This window comes from Periophthalmus magnuspinnatus, chromosome 4 (assembly GCF_009829125.3).
Source record: "Periophthalmus magnuspinnatus isolate fPerMag1 chromosome 4, fPerMag1.2.pri, whole genome shotgun sequence".
In the NCBI taxonomy this organism is placed as follows: domain Eukaryota; kingdom Metazoa; phylum Chordata; class Actinopteri; order Gobiiformes; family Gobiidae; genus Periophthalmus; species Periophthalmus magnuspinnatus.
Window position 1 is genome coordinate 12,930,332 of NC_047129.1, and position 24,673 is coordinate 12,955,004.

The following is a 24,673-nucleotide window of genomic DNA, read 5'->3' on the forward strand; positions in this document are numbered from 1 at the left end:
AATCTAAATAAATGTTATTCTGTACATCATGTTAGAGTTGAGTTCAGATACAGTTGATTATAGCCTTAGTACACTTCTGTTAACTTAAAACTGCATTGTGTTTCATTAGTTTATTCAATGTGTTAAATTGGACATTCAAAGATTCATCGTAGAATTGTCTGGGATTTCAAGCAGCCCTCAGCTTTCAGCATAAAATGTTTCGCGTATAACATTTTATTTTATAGGCGTACCGAGAACCCACATGTAACAAAAAATATCACATGAATGGATAAGTTTTCAAGGTATTTGTTAAACCTTTAAGTGGCAAGGCAAGGCAAGTTTATTTGTATAGCACAATTCACACACAGAGTAATTCAAAGTGCTTTACAGAATAAGAAAGACATTAAAATCACAATACAGCAAATCAAAACATAAATAATCACAAATAATCATCATAAAATTAACATTACATGAGAAGAGTGAAGAATAAAAATCACAGCCTGTTGCAATAATACATTCTGGACCATTATGTTGCCACAAAAAATATTGCCATAAACACTAATATTGAAACTTTATGTCATGAAATTAATAACACTTGTAGGGTAAGGCTGGGTAATATGACAGCAACAATTTATTAATATTAGTCCTATTGTGATTAAGTGTTTTTTTTCTATCGATTGCAACTCTATGCTCAAATACAGACACTTTTCCACACCCTCTGCTCCTATTGGTCAGCTTCTGTCTGCCAAATGGATTTAAGGGGTGAACTCTTTGGAGAAGCAGATGGTTGTAGTTATAACTTAGTGCACATGAGTTGGTTTAAAATTGACATGTGATATAAGTATTGACTGTCCCTTATGTTAATTATTCATTCCTTAGGCTGATGTATTATCAACATCTTATGTATTGGTCAACTAGTTGTCTGAAGGCTTTATAAATCAGTGGGTTGTTGGTGCAAGTCAGCCCCCCTCCTCTCCACATTTGGGTATTTTCTCGGTTTAAATCTCCAAAACAGGTAAGCTGCGCCTTGTAATCCTGGGATACGCACCACTTTGAATGATCGTGGTGGGACAAGAAGCACGTTGGCCCTGGTATTAGGATCGTCCTGATGTTCAGACTGTGCTGGGGCAGTGTGCAGTTGGAGGGAAGTGCATGTCTCATAGTCTGCCAAGTCTCTACCAAAAGGTCAACGGCCAAGAGCTGAGCAACCCAGCCGGTGTAGATATCTGAGCAAACAGCACATCAGGGTTAGTGCGGTTTCACTAAACTCATGGAAAGTCAGAACACAAATGTTTAATCATTTACTAGAAATGGCCCCTTTACTACATGTTTATTTCCTATATGTTATCTGTTACATAATGCCATCAGTGTCATACCAGGACAATGTTAATTTATAAAATCTATTGTCATAGTTGTCGATGTGATATTTTTGATGATTAAAACTAAATAAAAAATTATAATGACTAAAAAATTGCATTACATACACTGTTGTTCACTTAATTTATTACTACAAGTTCTATATTTCTGTCAACTGAAAAAAAAAAAAAAACTTAACATAACTGAATGAAAGGAACAAGTGGAGACTTGGTCCAAGTTCCCGTTTTCAATCAGACCAAATACAAACTCTACTGCCAAGGAACACGTCTGGACAGGTCCCATTAAGTAATGACACAAAATGAGTCAAAATAAGGAAAAAAAACATTTTTTCTGGTTGACTGTTTGAAACATATTGTAATGATCTAATATTTTGTGTTTAGTTCGGAGTTTACACCTTTTGTCGTTCTTGTAACTCTTTACGTGTTGTTGTTGTACCTGCTTTTGTGTGTGACACTTGGACAAGCAGGTGTGAAGGTTCTATTACTGGTCTGTTTTGGGACTGGCCCTAGTGAGTTGAGGCTGCTGTTGTTTTGCTTTTGTTTTGGCGTAGGTTACGGCCCACGATAGCCCTTGTGTTCAAAAAATAAACCAGAAGAAATTTGGCGTGTTTCCTTACATCAGAACGCTACACTATTATGGATTTAGCCAAAGAAATTACACCAACATTTTCATAAAAAAAAAACATGATTCATGATGATTAACCGCTGTCCCTTTATGACTGAGGCAGTATTTACTTTCCATTTGACCTATGTAAAACTTTAACACCTTTATGACTAACTTACCATCCACAAACTGCTTTGATTTGGCATAGCTGACAAACTTTTCCCCTTTGGCAGACACTAGCTGCTCTATTCTTCGGTCTGTGTCAAGGGGCAATTTAGTGTCTTCACATAACTCCTCCAACAGCCCAAAGTCAGGAGAAAAAGCAGATGGTACAGAACAATTGAAGAACCGTGGTTTTATGTAGAGAAGTTGTTTGACTAAAATAAGAGACATGGGACAAACAAAACAAGATTAGTTTCACAAATCTTCCAGTTCTATCTTTTTGGAGTTGAGAAGATAGACAGATACTTACCGGTAATTCATCTCTGGCAGGTAAATTAGAGTTTTCAGTAGTTTTAAATCATAGTGCATAGATTAAGATCATTTCAGGATATGAATGTGTTGTGATGATCCCGTTGTTGTTTAGATGCGTTTAATGGGTTGATATGTCTACGTTGACCAAATTTTAATGTCTTATTAGGAGAATAAGGATTTATGTGGGTCACCGCATGGATTGAGTTAGCTGAAGTTTTGGGAGTGATAGTTTACTCTTTCTTTTCACTCATGGAGATGCTGATTACTGGCTCTTTTCTGTACATTAGAGACGAACAGATATATCGGTTGGCTGAGTTAGTTTTGGCCATTGTGCTATCTAAAGAATATGCATTAAACTATATTTGAACATTTAAATGCAAAGAGGTAACACAAACATGACCACAGCTCTCTTAAAGTTTTGTGGTGAAAAAAAGGCTTTTAGTAAATTTAAACTATGTAATTTAGTGAAACAAATCAAAATCGGCCCTACAAATCTGCCCTAAAATACTGGCAGAGCTTATTGGTCTTTGGTTTAGCTGGATTCTAAACAATTGGTATCGGCATCAGCTACAAAAAAACCCATATCAGTTGATCATTAGTATAGTTTTTTCTGTAAGACCATATTTTAAGTAAGTTTGAGAGCTTCTGCCATCTCTTTTTTGCTCTCTTTTAGTACATTAAACAAAGCAAAGAGCACGTTTTTAGCCCACCAAGCATTTCTTTGGTTGACTACAGAACAAATGTTTAATCAGGAGTGTATCAGCCCCTGTTTTTACTCACCAATGCGAAAGAACTGTTCGTATTTGTAGGTGACACACAGAGCTGTCTGGCCATTGACTTTTCCAGACTTGGGATAAACGTAGCCTTTTTCAGGGAACGAGGGGAAATGGGGGATTGTGTGGGACAGCCAGAAACCTTGACATCGGTCAAAGAGCATCATACCTGTCTGACGCAAACAACATGACATTAAACTTGTATAATTTTTTGAAGAGTCACTGAGTCAACAGTGGTTATCTGATCGATGGTCTTTGCCCAGGCGCTCCCCCTAACCCTGAACTGTTGGTTTATTACACAGATACAAAATTTACCTAATTTTATCATACTGTAAATTAGAAGGAACAAAAGCATTTTAATAATTCAGTAAGAAATCACACATACTGTAAAATTCACTATACCTTTTGAGTGTCCATATTCCACACTGTAAGAGAATTCTGGTGGTGCATCATTGTATATTGCATAGACAGAGCTGTTGGACTAAAAGCAAAACTTAAGTGTGAGTAATGCATGTTTTAAAGTTCCTATATTATACAAATTTGATGTTGATCTTTAAGCCATGTTGTTACCTCCTCAAAAACATATCTGGAGTTGTGTTATGTTTCATTCAGTCATGTTTGAGAAATCCTTTATTATCAGTCTGTCTACATCTCCAAAGCTCAAAATGCTTTGTTCCACCTTATGATATCATGAAGTGGTAGTTTTCAAGTTAACAGCTACCTTTTGTTCGGTAGCGATTGGCAATTCCAGGTCTAAAATCATCCAAATAATTCTAGTGAAGGTGTATGGAGCACTTCCTGTATTACCACATGACATCACAAGGTGGAACAGAGTGTTTTCTGAAAGAAGAACTCAGCCTAAATAAGAAGACTTTGTGTGTTGAACATGTGTGAATGAAACAAAACATAACTCCAAGTATGTTTTTGATGAGGGGACAACATTATAACAGAGACCAGAAAACACTGTAATATGGGCCCTTTAAATACAAAGTTTGCTGTTAATCAGATTTTGATTTGCTACAGCAGAAAAGTGTGGTAGGTCATATGTCACCTTAAAGGCTTGTCCTGAGTACAGCTGACTGAGGGTTCGTCCCATAGCCCCTTGAGTCGTGTTCACCATGAATGAACTCATCTGCCAGCTCTCCGTTTTAGAATCCAGGTACATATAGTCCACCCCAGTGCCCACTTCACCAATTTTTGTTTTTGGCAGCTTGTAGATTACAAACCTGTCAGAATAAGAACTAATATTGACTGAAACAATAACTGGCTTTCCCCTCAATAGATTAAAATAAAATTATGTGAACTCACCAGTCAACAGGCTCACCAGCTTCATTTTTGCATGAAATCTCTGCATTATATATTGCTGTACAACATAACAAAATAATGTAGTAGAAATAAATGGCCATCCCGGTCATCTTCCAAATCAGTCACAGAATAGCCGAAAAAGAATAAAGCCGATTCAAGACTTCAAATGTACCAGCTCACACCACAGCTGTTGGAAAGGAAGTCATGAAAAGCTTCAGTCACCTGACAAAGTCATACTTTAAAACCAAAAGAACAGTGGTCAGAATAGAAAAGGGGAAGTCAGAAAGTCTGAAGTAATCTACTTTCAAAGTTATGTTTTGTACTGAGGAAAAAAAGTAAAATGATTGTGCATCTGTATACTGGGGATTTTGGCTCTGTTGAACAGTATTAGTACTTTATCAATAATATCTAAATCTGACAATTTTATTCAATCCACTTATACTTATATTGTCTTTTCTAATCAGTTATTAGCTCAAAAAAGTTTTCATCAAGTGTCAGAAATTAGGTCACACAAATATTGATATGTTTAGAATAAGGGTCAGTTTATCAAGTACTATGTGTTACATAACACACAAACTGGGTCCGCCTCTTGCACAAAATGCTCCTCTAAACCTGCTCCATGAGATTTGGGCATCAGGTAAAGATCTGGAAAGGTGATGGCAACTCATCAGGTAATTAAGAGAATAAAGTGAATAAATCAGAGCAGGCTTCAGTGTTGATGCTTTTAATTTTTACTTTGTGTCAACAGAATGTAGAGTTTGTGCGGACAGGTTATGGTAAGAACGCTGTGAAGGTGCTGGTTATAAAGAGACAGGGAAAACATCATGACATTATTGAGCTGAAAGCCGACGTGGAAATCACTCTGAAATCTCGTAAGGATTATTTAACTGGAGACAATTCGGACATCATCCCCACTGACACCATCAAGAACACTGTGCACGCTCTAGCCAAAATCAAAGGGGTAAGTCTGCTTCTTTTAACATGGACCATTTGACAAAGTAAAAAAATGTGTGTGCATGTTCAGTTATGGAATAAAACGTCTATTATTATGTTAAATGCACATTTTACTTTAGGTAAATAACATTGAACAGTTTTCCCTGGATATTTGCAATCATTTTCTAACTGAATTCAACCATGTCCTACGGGCCAAAGTTTACATAGAGGAGGCTCCATGGAGAAGGCTAGAGAAGGTAAATATGACTAAATGATGGATGTGTCCTGATCCTTACTAATTACCAATATTAAACACTTTTTTCAGAATGGTGTACAGCACGCTCATGCTTTTATTCTCAGTCCTGAAGCTGTTCGGTTTTGTCAGACTGAGCAAGATCTCAATGGTACTTTTTTTAAATTTTTTTTTTTACATTTTAATACTGTATATATTTATTTATTTTTAATGTTGATAAAAATTAATTTAGCACTCCATTTAATGCAGCTCAAACACATACACATACACTATTGGTTATCCTCTCAAAGCTCTGAGTGAGTGACATCTGGATTTAACCAATCAAGTATTAACTTTCAGAAGAAGCAGATTATTTTATTTACCTCTCAAACAAAAATACAAAGCTCCAACAAAATTGTGATATTATCTTTTGCCATTTGGCTCACTCCTAAAAGAAGGTTCAAGAATAGGACCCATTTCCACTTATTTTTATATGAAATGTTTTTCAAGGTGTGCCAGTTGTTCACAGTGGAATCAAGGACATGAAGGTCCTGAAAACGACACAGTCTGGGTTTGAAGGCTTCTTTAGAGATCGATTCACAACCCTGCAGGACAGCAAGGACAGGTGTTTCTGCACCTCAGTTTACTCTAGGTGGCGCTACAATAAAGTGCTCGGTGTTGACTTTGATGCTGCCTGGTATGTTATCAGTTATATTAACCCAATATTAGCAAATAAAAGAAGCATGTCTAAATAGTATGGCATTAATTCAACTCTACCCACGTTTTAGGAATGGTGTTAAGGATACAATAATTGAGAAGTTTGCTGGTCCCTATGACAGTGGAGTGTACTCACCCTCTGTGCAGAAGACGCTTTATGAGTCTCAGGTCATGGTTCTGGATCGACTCCCTGAGGTTTGTGCAGCGTTTAATGTAGACATGTTTCTTTAAATTCTCTACAAACTAATTTATTATGTACTAAGGTTGAAGAAATAGAGATTGTCATGCCCAACCAACACTACTTTACAATAGACATGACAAAGATGGGCTTGAGCAACAAAGATGAAGTAAGCTCTGCAAAAAAAAAAAAAAAAGCTGAATCTTTTTTCATTTATCATTCACTGTTTATACTAAAAATACCTTTTTGGTAATCTTTTGCTTTACAGGTCCTGCTTCCCCTTGATAATCCCTCTGGAAACATCACAGGGACTCTGGGCCGGAAACAACAAGCCAAACTATAAGCACTAAACAAAACCATTGGAACAACCACTATTTTTTGTGTCATTTACATTGGAATCTATCATTAATGAAAGTCAAACTCCTAAATTACTCTTTGGTGAGAAAACAGCACCATTTATTGCAAATCTTTTAGGGACAGAGCCAGTGTTTTGTTGCACATTGGTCATACACACTTCATTACAGCGGTCTCAGTCACAAAGGTAAAGCACCACAGAAAGGAATATTTACACATAAATAATCTCATTTTTGGAGCCTCGGTTAAATAAACAAAGGTCATGTTTAGAAACAATACAAACTAAATGTTACATGCTCAGCACAGATGGCCTCAGCTGCACAGTTGTGATCACTAACTGACCTGTTGGAGATTTATGGGGTGCATAATAAAAATTCAATGTATGATACAACATAGACAGTTTTGTACTAGATTTCATCTTGTATATAAATACTTTTAAAAACATTGGTTTAACCTCATTTCACTCACAAACACACCCACCATACCTGCAAAATGTCCACCTATTCTTCTATTAAATAACAGAAAATAAAATACAACATCTCAAGCAGCAGTATAAGATTAAATGAAAAGGTAAACAGCATAGTGGGCCCATGTGCAGCCCTTTTAGGGAGTGAGATTATTAAAAACATACTGAAAAATTCTGTTAAGGTGCCACTAGAGGAGTCTTTGAAAAGCGGCAGCTAGACTGGGATCACCTGACATACTGATTGTCGCTGAGGTGGGTTTTTGGATGGTCTATTGATGCTATGAGGCATTGCTCTTCAGGTGTTGAGTCTGTAAAGGTTTCACATGGTACTCATAGATTTTGAGTGCAGGTCCCAGCTTTATGGACAGGCCCGTCAACACGTCATTACGCGTCATCAAGAGAAGAGACTTGCCGTCGATTTCCTGAGATTAAAATAAAAGGTCAGCTTCATTGTCTGCAAAAAATTAGATGAATCAGAAATCTACTCTGACCTGATCTTGAAAAGCTGTGGCCTGCTCTTCAAATCCTGTGGCTTTGAAGTAATTGACAACATCAGCAACGCCCCAGTTGGCAGGGTCAGGAAGCTGACCATTTTCCACAGGGCTGTGTGGTCACAATAGACAAGTGTGGGCTGACAGAACATGTCACAGATTTGATACTTTTAAAGGTGTTAGGCATACCTTTTGAGGTCAACGGAGCCATTTGCCTTTTCCTCCATTATGTCTGTAGAAGAATAATGTGTTTATAAATCAATGGAAATAAATACAAACACATGTTACAAAAACATCACAAACATCTGAGAACCTGACCACATGTGGGATGTTTATATATTTTACACAGGGGGTGGCTAGACCATTTACCCTGGACAGTCCCAGTTTTGAGCTGTATGTCCCTTGTGCCAGTAGATTTATCCATAACCAGTGATTTGTCCCAGTTTTATACAAGACATGTCCCAGGTGTCCTTATTTTTGACACATTTGGTCTCCACCAACAGTGTTTTTGTTCAAATACAGACGGTGCTTGAAAATTGTCAGAAGAACAGAAGTCTCTCATGTCATGTACTGTTTCACAAGTGAGTCGAGAATGAGCTTAGTGCCTAATAATGTTATACTACCGTCTCTTTTCACAACTCTATTATTACCAACCGCCCCAACCCCCGTGTGTCTCAGTTTGTAATTTTAGAAAATCTGATCACCCTATGTTTATATAACACCAACATGTTTAGTAGTAAATATGTAGATCCTTTTACCAGAAAAACACAACTTTATGACTTTATGACATTATAACATTTCACCTTTGATACATTACAACAGAGCTGGTCCAATAACAGCTGGTAATGTGGCTTACAGTGTGGGCTGGTGTGGTAATTTCATCAGAAGTTCCCAGACTCTGCTAGCATCTTCATTTGTTTGCGTGTTGCAGCGTCCTTGTGTGGATGGCTCTGCAGGACAACATCATTACACTAAATCAAACACAAAGCTCTATGAAAATTCACCACAACACAATGACATAAACACGCAACGTTAAAAACTGCCGCGGATTATAGAAATGAAAATAATTTAATCAACGACACTGTAAAAGGCAAACGATAATAAACGATAGAGCTTAAGAGTCAACAGAAAACAGCGTGTGTTTGATATAAAAGGTGTTTTTACATTTGGACATAAGCTACCTCACACGTACACTTAGCTGGGTATGCTGAACACTATTTTTACTAACCTTATTTTTGTTCGTTTCCTGTTTTTCAAGAGAGTCAATAATGGTAAGAAAATTCCGTCTATTAAAAAAAATCTAAGTAGATGTATTAAAACGCAAAATACATTTGATAGAAATCTAGGTTTAATCAAGTAAAGACAACTAGCAGCTCTCCATCGGTATCGGTTTAGCTTCCTTCGCCCACATGACACTGAAGATTCATGGGAATTGAAGTTTTTTAACGAGACAGGCGCGCGCTGTAGTTAAGAGCAATCACATTACGATTTACTGTGTTTTATAAAGCAAGAACAGTAATAACATTTACAATACTAACTTAACTAAATATTATAATGCTAAAAACACCGTGGGGGTAGTACATGAAACATTAGCTAAATGTGAAGTGCTCAAGAGAAGGACACAGCAGCCTACAACACAACACAACACACTAATACAGCACAACACAACAAAAACAGTCTCCTTTCAGCATTTCATTTTTGGGTTTTAATAAAAATGTATTATAGTGACATAACCATAAAATATGCTGCAGCATAGTATCTCCCCTTGCAAACGTAAATAAATATTGGTAAAACAAAAGTGCAAAAATGTCACAACCCAAACAAAAGAGCATTTTGATTTCTGACCAGTGCAAGGGACTTGAGTCAGTTGTGAAGAGCTTAAAGTGATTTCCTTCATTTAGGGATTGTGAAGTAGCTCAGGAAAAGTGCTGCCATTTACATGATCAAATAAAGACAAACATTGATCACATTGAAACACATTTTCAGAAGCTGCACATTTCAGACAAAATCCTGGAAATATCAGATTTACACACAGGCAGTTCTGGTACATGCGGAAACACCATTGCAAATTACATTTAGGCCTACCAGTGTTTATCTAAGAAGAAAATAATAGTACAATATATAAATCAATACAAAACCTAAACCAACTGGGAAGAAATTATAGGCTACTGTTTACAAAAAGTGTATGTATGTGCTCTATAGACAAAGTCAGTCAAATTGAGTAATGATTGACAGTACAAGATCTGTGCCTTTTTCACTCACTCTTGATTTTCACATTTATTTATGATTGATTATGACTGATTTTCCCATCTTTTCTTATAATGTGAGCACCGTCAAACAACAATCTAACCCCATTTTGGAAGCTATTAATGCAATGCTACAAACTGACCTGAAAGGGACTGGGACTGATCCCAAGTCAACAATCCACACTGGGAGTCGGGGCTTTACAAACCTTAAAACTGATTTACAAAACTACAAACTTGGCCTGAAATCAAATGCCCCATAATAATTGACTTTAAAGAGGACATATTATGTTGTTTTTTTCTCCTAATATATGCAGATTATTATTTTACACTTTGTTCATATTAAAACACATTATTGATCTAAAATAGCTTCATAATAGAAGTGGTTCAAAACAACAGAGCTGAGACAACTGAGACTCTCTCTTCAAAGTGGTATTTTACAATAGCAGCAGATTTTTCTTTATGTTTACATTTTTGAAAAATGACCACATGCAATTTTTGAACCCTATAATTTGGATTTGGAGTCTGATTTTTTAAATCATACAAGTAAATACAGAACAAGAGCAAAGATAGGAGGTAAGTGAAAACAAACTTTCTGAGCACTCAAACCAGGAATGCAGAACAATGTAGGATTCCTCAAATGAATCAATCAAAGAGAGCTCTGCGTAAGCTAATGGCAGGGGAACACTGTTATAATAGGGTTAAAAGTAAATTGTACATAATATGTCCCCTTTAGTTATTACTAAGATTATAATGTTTTGGAGGTTCTGTTTTGTTTCTACAATGGAAGCAACGATTGGAAAATTAAGCAGCAGGTGTCACAGGCTAAAACCATAAAACAAAAACACCAATAACAAATCAAAAGGTGGGATAATTTTTGTGTCACTGCTACTCAGACTGGATCACATACAAACAGACAGACAGAATATGCCTTTGAACAATAACAACATGTTAGGGGAAGACTTAGCTCCAAAGGTAATGAATAAAATGAAATGGTTGTCGACAACCACACGCATTGCTCCAACTTCTACTGTAAGAATGCACTTGATAGTTCATTGTAAGAATCATGTTCAGTTGTGTGGATTGATTTAAAACCTATAGCTACCTTCTTTCCTGTGAAAGTTGTACCTGAAAAATATATAGTTTTACTTCATACAATAAATGCCATACTTAGGCTGAGGTAAAAGTAACTGTCTCGTGACCAGATATGAAGTGTGAAAAATTGATCACTAAACACACTGCCTATCGAGTTTTTATCAGAAGTATAGTCACATCTTCCTCTATATGCATATCTAGATGGATGCAGAATGGTTACCAAAATACTTTTGCCTATTTGACACATAAAAATCCCAGAAAGGTGAAAGAAAACAAATTCCCTTTAGTTTGAGAAAAATATGCTCAACTCATTTCTAGTTACTAAAAGGGTCTTCAGTCCTCATTGGTTTTGAATGTTATTTTTGATCCGGAAACAAAGAAACACTAATAAAGCAGACTTGAGGAATTAAAATGTCTATGGATTGTTAAAAATATATTTTTTGCTTCACAGGACAAGACATGTCTGGCTAATGTATCTGTTTTGTGCAAAGGGCACACAACTAAATGCAGAGTGGAATTTAAGTGGAAGTTGAGCTACAAATGTAACAGCCTCAATTCCATATTTAACCTCAGGAGTGCAATCATCCTAACTATGAGTCCTTAGGGGACTCTTCCCCATTCACTAGAAGTCTGCAAATTCCTTTGCACACTTTTCTGTTTGAGACACGCGGATCTCCTCCTCTTCGTAATCATCAAAGTTACTTGTGTCACCAGGTCCTCTGCACTTTGGCAAGAAAGGGGCCTCGATCTAAAACACATCAGATCATCAATGGGACGATGCAACCTTCAGTATCATACCAAAGAAGGAAACTGAGTACCATAAAGTTGAGTAGAGATATTCTAAAGATGAATGATAGCACCATATAGGGTGCGAGTAGTACCTTTCTTTCATAGATGGCAATCCAGTCTGTTGTCGAGAACCACTTGTGATTTTTAATGTCATTTACCCCATTCTTCAGGTTACCAAATCTCTTTGTCAGGTCCACTTGCAGTAGATTTCTTAGGAGATCCTTCAGATCTGAACTAAAGTGAGAAGGGAATCGTACCTACAACATTTAGGAGAGAAATATATAGTCATAATACAAAACACATCAATAAGTTAATTAGAGTTTATTTATTAGTAAGAATTTGTAAGCAAATCTTAACAAAATGTCTTATCACATTGAAATAGCAGGATAAACAGCAAAATGCATTGTTTTGGAATAAATCAAAATACTCTCTACCTTTCCAGATACAATTTTTTCGTATATTTGAATTGGCTGATCAGCAAAAAACGGAGGGTATCCAGCAGCCATCTCATAGATCAGAACCCCCAGAGCCCACCAGTCCACAGCTTTGTTGTAGCCCTAAAAACAGATAAGAAAAAAAACTTGCAATATTTGTCAAAATAAAATAGATCTAAATGGCTTTACTGGATGAAGTTTGTAAATAAACAATAGTGACTTTATTCATGTAAACCCCATTTTTATACAGGTTGACACTATACTGGCCTAACCCCTTTACCATCAGACTGTACGCCTTTGTCAAACATCTTTATATTCACCTTGCTGAGGATAATTTCTGGAGCCAGGTACTCGGGGGTCCCACACAATGTCCAGGTCCTCCCTTTAACTCTCTTGGCAAAGCCAAAATCTGTCACCTGAAGAAAAAAAAAAAAAACATTGTTAGTACCTTATAAATACATTTTATACTCTAGCTACCAAAATATTACAGTTATTATTTCAACAGGTCTACCTGAATATAACCATGTTGATCTATGAGCAGATTTTCAGGTTTTAGGTCTCGGTAGATGAGGTCTAAAGAGTGAAGGTACTCAAAAGTGAGTACTATCTGAGCTGCATAAAATCGTGCGTGGTTTTCACTAGAAAAGAACAAAGACTATTAATGAATGAAAATAAATAAATGATAACAAATGTGTACACAATACCTGAATCTTCCAGTACGTCTAAGATGGGAGAACATCTCTCCACCAGGCACATACTCCATCACCATGTACAAGTTTGAGTTGTCCTGTCAGAACAATTAAGCAATTTGGTGAACTGCATTTCTCTCATGACGCAGTATCTAATATTGCACAGCCCCATTATAATAATCTACTACCAGTATTACTGCTTATTAAATACTTTTGCGGAATAATACTGTCAAACAGCATGCATCTGATCTGATTGATGTCAGATATGCCCTAACTATATGAAGAGGACTTTCTTTAGTTTGTCGAGTCTATTCAGATTTAGTTTTGAAAGCTTCAAGCTGCACTCATAATACTGAACTTTTCATGTGTGATCCAGTCCAATACTTACCTTAAAAGCGTACACCAGTCTCACCAGGAAGGGAAAGGACACAGCCTGTAGAATTCTCTTTTCATTTAAAGTGTGTTCTATCTGCTTTAACTTGACCACCTGAAACATACAAGTGTTTTAACTCCGGAAAGATATTTTTTCAGTTAATTTACTCAAATACTGTGCTCTTCTCTGTAAATGTGTTGGCCTTGGTCTCAAACGGGCAAAATCTAAAATTCTATTTCTTTTCATTTGCAGTGTCTCATCTTAAGGCAACCACAAACTTTCGCTTTAAGCATTATGAGAATCTTGTGTACAACAGGAAATGCTCCATTTCCTTGTTAAAGATGTAAGGTGCACTTATCAGTGACCTCTAAAAGTGCAAAGCATAGAGAACACACACTACGTCACACAGCCTACTTTAAAACAAGCAAACTTTAACCTACTTTCTGTTTGTCCAAGATCTTCATGGCATAGAATTGGTTTGTTCCTTTGTGTTTGACAAGCATGACGCGCCCGAACGAGCCAGTGCCCAATGTCTTGAATCGGTCAAAGTCATCCAGGCCAGTTGTGCACTGAGGAAAAAACAAAAAACAAAAAATTGTAGTTTAACAACATAACACTGACTTCTTCACTATAAAACATATATTTCTCTTAAGTAGAATGATGGCACAATAAAATAGGCATAATTTGCATTTACAATAAAATATACCTGTGGAGGGCATTCCCACTTTCTTAGAAAATCTTCTTTGGCTTTAGCTAAGAACTCTTTCACTATAAAAAGACAAAAAGTAAATCATTAAAAGTTCACTGTGTTTGAAAAGTCATAATGCAGTTCCTTCTTTGAAAGTGACAAGGTCAGGCAAAGGTCAGCTACTGGGGAGGCAAGCTGATAACAAACAGCAAAAAGTCCCAGTCTAAACTACACACCCAGGAAAAAGCTGTGAAAATATAAAGTGATGCAAAAAGCTTGTGAAGAATTTTTAGGAATCAAAGTATGGCCAATTTATTTAATCAAAAAGCTAGTCTGCATCTCTTTAAGTGTTAGGATCAATTAGAGCTATTGTTATTACAATAATGTAATAGGGAGAGGAGCTATCTCACACAGAGCAAGCAACTTGTGAAATATGATGGTCACAGCAAACATGAGATATCCAAAGTCACAGAGTCATAAATCACTTAAACTAAAGCTAAAATAGATCCTCTGTGATTTGGGATGGCTCATAGAATGAGAGCATACCAAACGTCTCTACAGTTGACCAACGATTTGCAGGAACATAGACCCAGATGGATGGAAACAACAGAGAGGAGAAAAAGAAGAATACATATTGATGAAGAACATTTAACAAAGTGTTAAAAAGAGTTGAGGGAAATCTTGACTAAATGCAGCATTAAAGACATATCCTGTAGTATTATGCATTATCCAGGAAACCTTAGCCTTGGTTCTTTATGTTTATCTGAGCCTTTACATAATAATGTTTATGTACAAAACTGCTGGTGCACTGTGGAGTGAAGCAGTTTTAATCATGATATAGTGGTAAGTATACATTAAGTCACTGGGTAGTGAAGAAAACTGGAGATGTGTAGAAATAATCAGAAGAGTCTGTGAGGCTGTGCAGACTAAAAACAAAACAAAAACATAATCAATCCTAGAGTAACAGATGCCATCGAGAAGTGGGAGCGAGTGTCTTAAGAATGGGACACAGTACTAAAAATACTGAATTACTCAAACATGCTCCACTGATGCAAAACACAACTTTTTAATGAGGAAACATTATAGGAGGTTGAATGCTAAAACAGTGAGTTTTGCATAAGAACAACACTAAAAGACAGGTAAAAGACCAGACATAACAGAGATAAAACATCTGTATAAAAGTTTTTAAGGTTTTAAATATAACTAGAATACAACATTAACATTTTAAAATTTTTATGATGCCTGTATTAGTTGCTGAGAAGACATGTTTTCATAGCAGGCCGAACACATAGCAGATTGACACATTATGCAATTGTAAAAATAAATGAAATAAAAGTAGACTGACGATTGCGTTGAAATGACAAGCAGAACAAGAAAGTCTTCTGTATGCCACGCAGCACTAGCATAGCCAAATGTTTCACTTACTCAACTTATCCCAAGTGATGGAGTACTCTGAGACATGGGGGACCTCACTCTCCTGTCCTCGCTGCTCTGTGTGACTTTTATTAAGACATCGATGAAAGAAGCGACTAGCGAAGGACTGATCCTTTTGCTGGGCCATTTTGTGAAGGCTCAGCCCCAAACTAACTACTTCAGAACGAAGAACAGCAACTGACACTGGCTTCCTGTAGAGAGCCAAGTGCAGTGCAATGCATGGGTGACCACAAAGAATTAAGCTTCCTGTTCAAGTACTCTGTATCAGAACGACAGTGTGCTTGTCTGTCTATGCAGCAACAATAATACTAAAGCTACAGATGTTAATGGAAAATATAATATAAGTGGCTAATGGCTATATGTAAACATGACCCAATTACAGAATGAAAGTCACTGAAAATACTAACCCGGTGTTGCTGAAATGAAACTTAAGGTCTACACAACCATGAGATAAAGCTCCCTAGTGGCAAAATTTTTTTATTGTTTCTTAAAAGCTGCCCATTTAGCATCAGCTATTCTTAAGTCACTGGATACAGACAATTATTATATTATCTATTTCTAAAAAAAACAACTTAACTTTATACTTATAAAATACTTAACCTAGTAGACTTTAAATCAATAATCATAACTTTCTCTATTCACTTGGGCTAAACTAAACAAAAAAATACAATGAAAAAAAAAAGATAGATGACAAATTACACTGTATGTATGACACTAAAATACAAACAAAGTGTCTTTGTATCATTGTTGGTATTATAATTTAATTTTAAGTAATATATATATATATAACTGATTCATTATAATGTAACTGCTGTTTAGGCAATGAGATGGAATCCATACGAACTATTTGACATTTAGATATAAGCAATAATCAAACCAGTATAGAGCTAATTTTGACATCTGTCCTACTTGATTGATTGGTATTAGCTACTACATCTTCCCCTCCACACTGACCTTACAGAAACCTGTTGTAAGCAGGACACAGAGGACCTTGATCTGTGAATGTTTGCCTGTGTTATCAGGTTCCAATGAGCTGCCTCTTTGCATTGACTGTTCAAACGGATTTATACACTAGTAATTTGATAAAAGATATTTTCAACAAATAGGCCCATAGATAACAAGTGCATAAGGAGAAGAAATACAGGTATGCTGTGTGCAAAGCAGCATATAGGTTTGGCCAGACCAGGACAATTTGCATGCACATGTTTAATAGTAAAATAAGAGTCTCTTTTCCCTTGACTCTCTATAAACATGTAATATATAAATTATTACTAAGGGGCTAGCATGTCTTGTGAGCAGCATTACCAAAAATGGTTCTTGCCTGCAGCTTGTGACTGTATTCCTATCTGCTATCACTGGCAACAATGTCCAAGTCGGCTGTGTGTAGTGCAATCTCAAACTGTACAACAATGTATAGAATGTAGAGGCATGATGAGTGTGTGTCTGGAGTGCTCACCGCTTTCTTGTTCATTGCCTTTCTTGGCAGTGGCTGCGTTTCCCATCGTAGGAAGAGAGGGCGATGCACAGCTGGCCCAGAGCGAGGATGGTAGCGGTGGTGAGCTAACACAGTCCTCTGTTAGCTAGCGAACAAATATCTTGTGTTAGCTTAGTGGCTAACATAAACATCAATGTATTCTTCTCACCGTGAACAGAACCGCCAAGTACTGTGCAACCCAGAGGTTATTTAGTATTTACAATGTCATCGGTCGTTAGTACGCCTCCTGTGGTACGAAAACATATCCAGACTTTTCACCTCTGCCTCTGCTGCTGCCGCTCTGTGCTGCGTTCAGGTTCTATGGGAACTCTCCACGGTGTCTCTGAACACACAATTTGACTGCCTCTGTCTAACTAACTAGTAATTACATTTTGACTTAACATTTTTCACACGGAAATTATAAGCATAAGTAATAAGAGAAAATAATATACGTAATAAATTGTATAAAAGCATTTCAATACAATACTTTTCCAAATGTATGAATGCCGCTTCAAAGGCTCTCTTTAGAAGTACAGACTTTCACAACTAATTTACAACTAATTTTGCTATCTGGTTTATCCAATTTGAGTGATTTTTGTCAAACTCTCAAATAGTCCAACACAGAATTATTCTCATCTTTATTTTAAAAGTGTGGATCAAGCCATAGCCTAAATAAAGCTCTTTGCAGTCTATGTAAAACAGACAAGACGTCAGGAAATATACATGTCTTTTAAATCTATGAATTGGTAGAAGTTAAACGTTGCTAAATTTTTTAGCACCATGGCCAGCGACAGTTGCTAGGTAGCTGCTGTGTTTGAGTTGGACATATGGATCGGTCTATTTGAAGGGGAGCCATTTTTAAATGCTTCTTAAAATGCGGATTATATTTGCGAATGTATTAGATAAAAAATGTATGTATTGTAATGAATGTATTAGCTCTAAAGCGTGAGATTACAAGGTTATCTCAACTGGTTTATGTGTGACTGAGTATGCAGACTTCCGCGCATTATTCGAGTCCCGTCTTGCAGGTCGAATGGTTTTGCCCACGGGCTCGCTCCAGCACTCACTGCACAGAGGACTAACCTACATGATACTGATTTTCTGAGTGCAAACCAGCAACATTAACACAGTACACATAACTACAATCTCCAAATAGAATCGGATTTAAATATTTCACGCAGAGGAGCCACGGCCTGCCCATGACTAGCCGCTCTGTTCCGATGAGCCCTGCACAAGAGCCAGCCTGGGAAAAATAAGGTAACGCTGACTGATGCTATGGACTGCTACATTCGTCTCTCCATCCTTAGCCTGCAATGCTAAGCTACATTTCTTTGTAGACAAGGGATTTTATTTCTTTTGGGTATTGAGTCTTGAGCTGTCATCATGTTAAATATTTATATTCTTGGTGATTCTTTAGCCTGCTAGCCACAAACGAAGACGTGCCTCATTAATGACTGAGTAGTAGGCTAGCAGATTGTTTTCTTAGCTACACATCTAATCATGAAATAGGCCTATAAAAAATAAATGTTTTACTGCGGTGGCACAGTTATTTTGGGTGCTCTGCAAAATATATCCGCTGTGATGTTTAATATCACTATGTGAGAGTTTGATATCCCGTTTACTGATAATCCCCAAACACCTCCAACAGGGGGTGGCCTACTATACTTACAGTGATTTGGAAGATACCATATTGTTTACTGTGCTAGCATTGGCACAAAACCCTGATTGCACCTGCAAACATTTGAGCTGGCCTTAATTATGACACAATTCTGCAGAGTACTGATTTTTACCACCTCTCATCAATATTGCAACATGAGACATATGGTCTCCCTTTAATCTAGTTGTGACAGTGTCTGCCACTTGCTGACCACATGCTGACAGTACTCCAGAGATGACTATTCCCCAGAGGCCAAAACGGTTATGTAACAGTTCCTGCATTAGCATATGATTTAGTGCATATGAGGGTATACCCAGATAAGGCTCTTAAGTGTGATGTGATATGCATAATCTTCTGGAGACGTTGATGTTGCTTTATGACATACTAAACACTCTGTACACACAGTCATGAGTCAACATATTTGGTTTACCATGAGGTTAATAAAAGATTGTTTCAATGTTGTCTTATAGAAAGGTAATTACATCATAATAACTTATGCATCCTTCATTTTATTAAAGATGCTTTAAGAGGTCAATTAGTTGTTGGTTTAAAGATGTCAATTTATTATATGTTTGCTTAGAGTTCGGTAGATTGCAGCAATGTGGGCTGACTGCACCAGCACCTACTCATAGAGAAAGAAGGCAGCCTGAGTTGGGTCACAGGCGCTTAGACCTAATTTTAGGTGCACTGGATAAACCAAGTAAGCTTTCTAGATATGATGGAATCTGGTAGTTTTGATTAAGCAGTTAAGAAGACACTACTTTAGAAATCTTCATGCCACTAGTCCTACAAGATGTGCTCTATTTATAGTAACAATAGTTTCATCTGATTTCTGTTACATAATACAACTTACTATGCCAGTTGTAGGGCTTTTATTACCCTTTGAATGCATATTCCCTGAGGCCAAATGAATTAAAACAGAAGACCTTGTGTACTAGTGTAAAGGATAAAGTGTGTACTCCTCTAATTTTATGTGAAATAAATTTAATGTGAAAAAGTGCTAATCAGTAAAACAAACAAGCAAAAAAACCAACAGTTAAATTGTAAGTCTGCATACTGTACTGTTAAAGTGAAATTTGCTATATTTTATTTAGGTATTTAAATCTGTTGAAACAAAAAAAAGACATTACAGGTTCTGTCTTGTGAAATTCCAGGAAATACAAAAACAAGACTTTAACAAACTGATTTTAAATGGAAGCCACCACATATTGTGACAAAACATGGCAGAGGACTCATTGTACATACCATTAAAACACATGCACACTTGTTTTGCATGTGCAGCCACTGACAAAGACAGATGCAGATGAGTGCAACAAAGACCTGTCTGTTGTTCAGTGATGCCAAATGCTCTGTGTGTATATGTATGTGTGGGTGTGCGTGTGTGTGTGTGTGTGTGTGTGTGTGTGGGGGGGGGGGGGGTGCGTGCGTGTGTGCGTGTGTGCGTGTGGCCTAGGGAGGTGCATGAGCTCAACATCTGCGCTCTCCTCAGCATCTATGGTCATGTAGCTCCTCCTGCTGGAGATATTGGGATATTACATGTATTATTTCAAAGCAGCCACTAGCTAATACATTTGATTTCTTTTAAGAAACGACACAATATATTAATTCAGGCAGTTCCACATTTTAATAAAGTGATTAAAGTAAATGGACAAAATGTAAAGTTGGTTAGTTTTCTGACTCCCTTTATAAAAAACTACATACTACTACTTTTTTACTTAAAATGTAACATTTTTACAAACCATACTGATCGTGGCACTGTCTCTGTTAATCTGGCGTCTTGTGGTGAACTCTTGACTCTTTTATGTGAACATGTAGAAACTAGGTTGGTTCACACAAGAGGGGCTATTTTTATTCTGGCCATGCATCAGTATGCTGCCAAAGTGACTTGACTTATAGAGTCCTCATAATTATAGATGAAAAACAAAACAAAACAGCAAATAAAAAAAACAAACCCGCAAATATCAATCATTTAGTAGTTTCATGAGTTGTCATCTAAGGCAAGTGGACAGTTTAGTCTGATGATCCCTGTACAGTACTAGCAAGTATCGATTTTGAGGCATTGTTCTAAAATAGCCTTCCACTGCAGTTTTCAAAATATATCTTTCAAAATAGTTTATTCTTTTTCTAAATCATTGTGCAATAAATAAATAAATAAATAAATAAATAAATAAATAAATAAATAAATAAATAAATAAATAAATAAATGAATAAATGAATAAAATAAAATAAATAAAAAAATACATACATAAATAAATCTTTATGTGGGGCAAAAAAAATATGTTTAGTTGCTGAATAAGGTATGTGCATGTCATGAGCCCCAGTTTCCCTGTGGAGGTCTGGAGCTCTGTGGTTCTTCCTTTTCGTGGTGCACCTTTGGGACAGTGGGGTGGCCCATGGTACAGGCCTGTCAAATGTTTCGCTTGTTTCATTTCATCACACTGGCTCAGCTGCTGTTTTTTTTTTTTTCTTTTTTTTTTGCACCCACCTCTGTGCCTGTCCTCAGGATCAATGGTCTCAGCTTTCAGGCACAGACTAAAGTCTAACCAAGAAATGAAATAGGTTTTATTATTATTATTATTATTATTATTTATTATTATTATTATTATTATTATTATTATTATTATTATTATTATTATTATTATTATTATTATTAGTTTTAGGATACAGACTGAATCGATATGGGTTTGCCTCCCTTAACCACATTTCTGTTTTTACAGGTCCCACTACATCTGAATGTGTAGGAAATATGTAATAGCACATTTTTACCACCAGATGCCACTGTATAATATGGTATATAAGTTATAGTGGCATAATGTTTGTTGTTTAAATAAGTAAATTTTACATTTTACACACATGCTTTTCTTTTCTTTTTTATATTAAAAACATAGCTGGCTAAAAACTTTATGTTTACGTAATATTTTTTATAATGTGAGTTTTTACATTTAATTTCAAGGGAACCATCCATTAATTTATTAGTCCATGTTCTGCTCTGTGTAACCCGACTTTTGCACAGTTGGACAAATTACACTATGTAAATTATAGTCATGTTTGGATTCAATTTGTATTTTGAACTGCAATAAGTTTCATTGAAAAGTCTTTGTGGAACTGATATGTCAACATTAGTAAATGTTGACTTTTTTTGCAATGCTTCTTGATTTTTTTTTTTAAAAGCTAAAAAAAAAAAAAAAAAATTCTCCTTTCAGTTCTCAAGCAACCTGCTGTGAGGCACTTTCCACAGAAGTAAATGTTATTTTTTTCTTTCTCTTCAACAGACATTACTGCACCTCCTCCCTGTTATTCTCCCCTTGGGTCCTTAAATAAACTGGGGCTTCATTCACTCAAGGCTGCCTGTCTTTCTCCTCCCATCTCCCCCAGCCCGTGCTGACCAGGGCCACTGGAAGGCACTAGGGAAATGCTTAGATGATCCAGTGTGCCATTTTGAAGAACATCACTCATACCCGTCCAGACAGACCAGACCAAGAGTGCAAGGGCCTCTGGGTGGTTTGAGAGCCCTTTGAGGTCTGCTTGTCGAGCCTGGCACACAGCTTGGCTCGCTTCTTCTCTCTTCAAGATCCTGAGATGCCCTCACCTTCCAATGACGGAGGTGAGATCCTACACGCGACTGTAGATATTTTTAGCATGGCATAACAAGGCATACATTATAACAACAAATCACACAGAGAGAGTAATGTAATAACATTACATCACATTACTTATGTAAAATAGTGAATAGTTTTATCATTGTATTTATGCTTTTCATTTGAGTAACATTATTTTGAAGTACGGTAATAGGTAATAATAGCCACCTTTTACATGCTGTCAAGTATCTCTAAGTGAGTGATTTTACTAACCACAGCTAGAACTCAAATTTGCAAAGAAGCAGCTTAAAACTAACAAATAAACACTGATATATATATATATATATATATATATATATATATATATATATATATATATATATATATATATATAAATAATGTCATTTTGATTGTGTCAAAATTAATACAAATAGTTTTCAGTATTCATTTCCTGAACAATTAGAAGCTGATCATTGACAGTTATAAATGACTGACTCTCTATCTCAATTAAAATTAGATAAATTGTGCAGCAGTAACCCTATGTTCAAAATCTGCAATAACCTGCTAACATCCAAGAATGCAGTGTTCTGCATGGGATGATTCCTTCTCCGATCCCAACTGGAATGTAATATGTCATTCTGTTTTTATGTTTTGTGCTGTTCGTCCTCCCTGAAGATCAAGGAGCATCCCCCGTGAACGTGCCATCTGTAGGCTCCTACCAGAGTAGTGGGAAGAGGAAAGTGCACGGCAAAAAGAAGAAAGGCACCATCACAGCAAATGTCGCTGGCACTAAATATGAGATCGGTATGACCCTTCACATGCAAAAAATATTGCAATGAGACACTTCACAAACACTGGTATACAGAAAAGTCATACCACCATAGGGACTAGTATAATGTAAATTGTATGTTGATTTGAAAGTACAGACATCACAGTTTTCCAATTATTCACCATTATTGACACCATGACGAAAAAGAGAAGCTTAAGAGAAGCTTAAGTCACTGTAATTGTGTAACACCATTCTCGTGTGCGACCAGCTTTATGATATCAGCCTTTAATTGATGAATTCAAGTTAATGTCCCATAAACAGCCAGATAAAAATTTTTTTTTTTAAGTTACCTTTTTGAGAATATATTGGATTAAAATTCCTTTTTTTTTTATTGATACCTGAATAATCTTAATTACATCCCCCTAGTGGCAAGCATACAGTGTGCTTTAATTGTACCCCCAACCTTGAAAATGACAATGCATGACCACAAACAAAATCTAATTTGTTGTGGAAGGTCCATTGAGGGACTCCATTAATGTCTCAAATTAGGCTTAATATTGTCCAAAATGCACATAGGCACAGCTTGGCCTTCGATTCTGCACATTCATAAATCTCTGTTCAGACAATTTAACTCAGTGGTAAGCCTAAACCAGCCAAGTAAGCAGTCCATGCATGTTCAGAGTATTGTAGTGGCTTACCATCTCTCAGGGGTGAACTACAACCTCTGAAAGTCTAGAGTCAGCAGTACAGAGGGGACGTTTCCAGTATTCGGGATCCTGCAGGTTAGATGGACTCTAGCTGTGTGTTAGCTCTGGAAGCTGTGGCGAGACCCTCATAGTGGCCATTCTGAAGGCAGTGCAGAGGTAGTTTGAAGGTAAATGAACACTAAAGGCCAGATGGATGGCTCATTTTTGCTGTTAGCTCTTTCTACACCATCGTTTTTGTTCTATGATTTATTGCATTAAAGGTAAAGATTAAAGATAATACTCCCTTGTAGGGAAATTTGCTGAAAGTTAATAGGAAGATGTACAATAATGAGCTAAAGTTTTTAAAAGACTGAGAACAATGAGTATGGCCCAAATACAGCAGTTTAAACTACCCCAATACCCAAAACTTCCATAAATCTTAATCTTAATTCAGCCTACATTCAAATACTGAAGCAAAAAAGCAGCATTCAGTTTCTTCTTCATGTTACAAAAAATCAAGACAGATCTTTCCTTTGGCAGCCATTGAAGATGTGTTTGTAGATTCTTTGTAGCCAAACAAAGCCTCCCTTTTCAGATGTTAACAGTAAAAATCACTTATTTTCCAGTTCAAATGCCATAGTACAACAATAGGAAAACCCTCCTCTGGTCTGCAGAAGCTTTCAAAAAATAATTAATACCTTATTTTGTTAGGGCATACATTTTTTATTACTCACTGAATAATGAATAGATGTTGGATTAATGTTCAAATGGGCGTGCCACCAGTCTCTTATTGTAAGGGGTTGCCAGAGGGATTTGAATGTATAACAACAATTGATTTATCTTTCTGAAGTATGGCTGTACCTTTGGCTAATCTGCGCTGAA

The 24,673-nt window shown here is 36.5% G+C and overlaps 5 protein-coding genes across 8 annotated transcripts in view; 2 read left to right on the forward strand and 3 right to left on the reverse strand.

Annotated features, from left to right (window-relative positions):
- Positions 1-308: 308 nt before the first annotated feature.
- Positions 309-4,691, reverse strand: LOC117370404 (deoxyribonuclease-2-beta-like). Its single transcript, XM_033965853.2, has 6 exons — positions 4,515-4,691; positions 4,258-4,432; positions 3,609-3,687; positions 3,214-3,375; positions 2,139-2,336; positions 309-1,205 (listed from the first exon to the last, which is right to left on the reverse strand). Exons 1-6 carry the CDS (start codon positions 4,619-4,621, stop codon positions 871-873), a joined length of 1,056 nt encoding a protein of 351 aa, XP_033821744.1. The 5' UTR covers positions 4,622-4,691; the 3' UTR covers positions 309-870.
- A 416-nt stretch (positions 4,692-5,107) lies between these two features.
- uox (urate oxidase) lies at positions 5,108-7,855 on the forward strand. The gene is made up of 8 exons (XM_033965857.2): positions 5,108-5,182; positions 5,260-5,472; positions 5,585-5,701; positions 5,770-5,848; positions 6,187-6,373; positions 6,465-6,588; positions 6,657-6,740; positions 6,840-7,855. Exons 1-8 carry the CDS (start codon positions 5,168-5,170, stop codon positions 6,912-6,914), a joined length of 894 nt encoding a protein of 297 aa, XP_033821748.1. The 5' UTR covers positions 5,108-5,167; the 3' UTR covers positions 6,915-7,855.
- Positions 7,000-9,307, reverse strand: samd13 (sterile alpha motif domain containing 13). 2 transcript variants are annotated; one of them, XM_033965868.2, is made up of 5 exons: positions 9,111-9,307; positions 8,739-8,832; positions 8,072-8,114; positions 7,883-7,994; positions 7,000-7,813 (listed from the first exon to the last, which is right to left on the reverse strand). In XM_033965868.2, the coding sequence occupies exons 3-5, from the start codon at positions 8,107-8,109 to the stop codon at positions 7,670-7,672; spliced, it is 294 nt and encodes a 97-aa protein (XP_033821759.1). In that variant the 5' UTR covers positions 8,110-8,114; positions 8,739-8,832; positions 9,111-9,307; the 3' UTR covers positions 7,000-7,669. The 2 variants fall into 2 exon arrangements, with proteins under 2 accessions (XP_033821759.1, XP_055077129.1); XM_055221154.1 differs by having other exon boundaries at positions 8,739-8,853.
- A 270-nt stretch (positions 9,308-9,577) lies between these two features.
- prkacba (protein kinase, cAMP-dependent, catalytic, beta a) lies at positions 9,578-17,424 on the reverse strand. 3 transcript variants are annotated; one of them, XM_055221145.1, is made up of 11 exons: positions 17,271-17,424; positions 17,084-17,207; positions 14,212-14,273; positions 13,946-14,074; positions 13,521-13,619; positions 13,148-13,230; positions 12,955-13,081; positions 12,764-12,859; positions 12,444-12,566; positions 12,102-12,266; positions 9,578-11,968 (listed from the first exon to the last, which is right to left on the reverse strand). In XM_055221145.1, exons 2-11 carry the CDS (start codon positions 17,127-17,129, stop codon positions 11,843-11,845), a joined length of 1,056 nt encoding a protein of 351 aa, XP_055077120.1. In that variant the 5' UTR covers positions 17,130-17,207; positions 17,271-17,424; the 3' UTR covers positions 9,578-11,842. The 3 variants fall into 3 exon arrangements, with proteins under 3 accessions (XP_055077120.1, XP_033821738.1, XP_033821735.1); XM_033965847.2 differs by having other exon boundaries at positions 17,084-17,404; XM_033965844.2 differs by lacking the exons at positions 17,084-17,207; positions 17,271-17,424 and adding an exon at positions 15,619-15,813.
- A 4,804-nt stretch (positions 17,425-22,228) lies between these two features.
- The window catches only part of ttll7 (tubulin tyrosine ligase-like family, member 7), a 61,085-nt gene continuing 58,640 nt past the window's right edge, over positions 22,229-24,673 (forward strand). The window contains exons 1-2 of the mRNA XM_033965804.2: positions 22,229-22,362; positions 23,012-23,140. Of these exons, the coding sequence (XP_033821695.1) occupies positions 22,338-22,362; positions 23,012-23,140 (154 nt within the window). The 5' untranslated portion in view covers positions 22,229-22,337. The remainder of the gene's footprint in view (positions 22,363-23,011; positions 23,141-24,673) is intronic.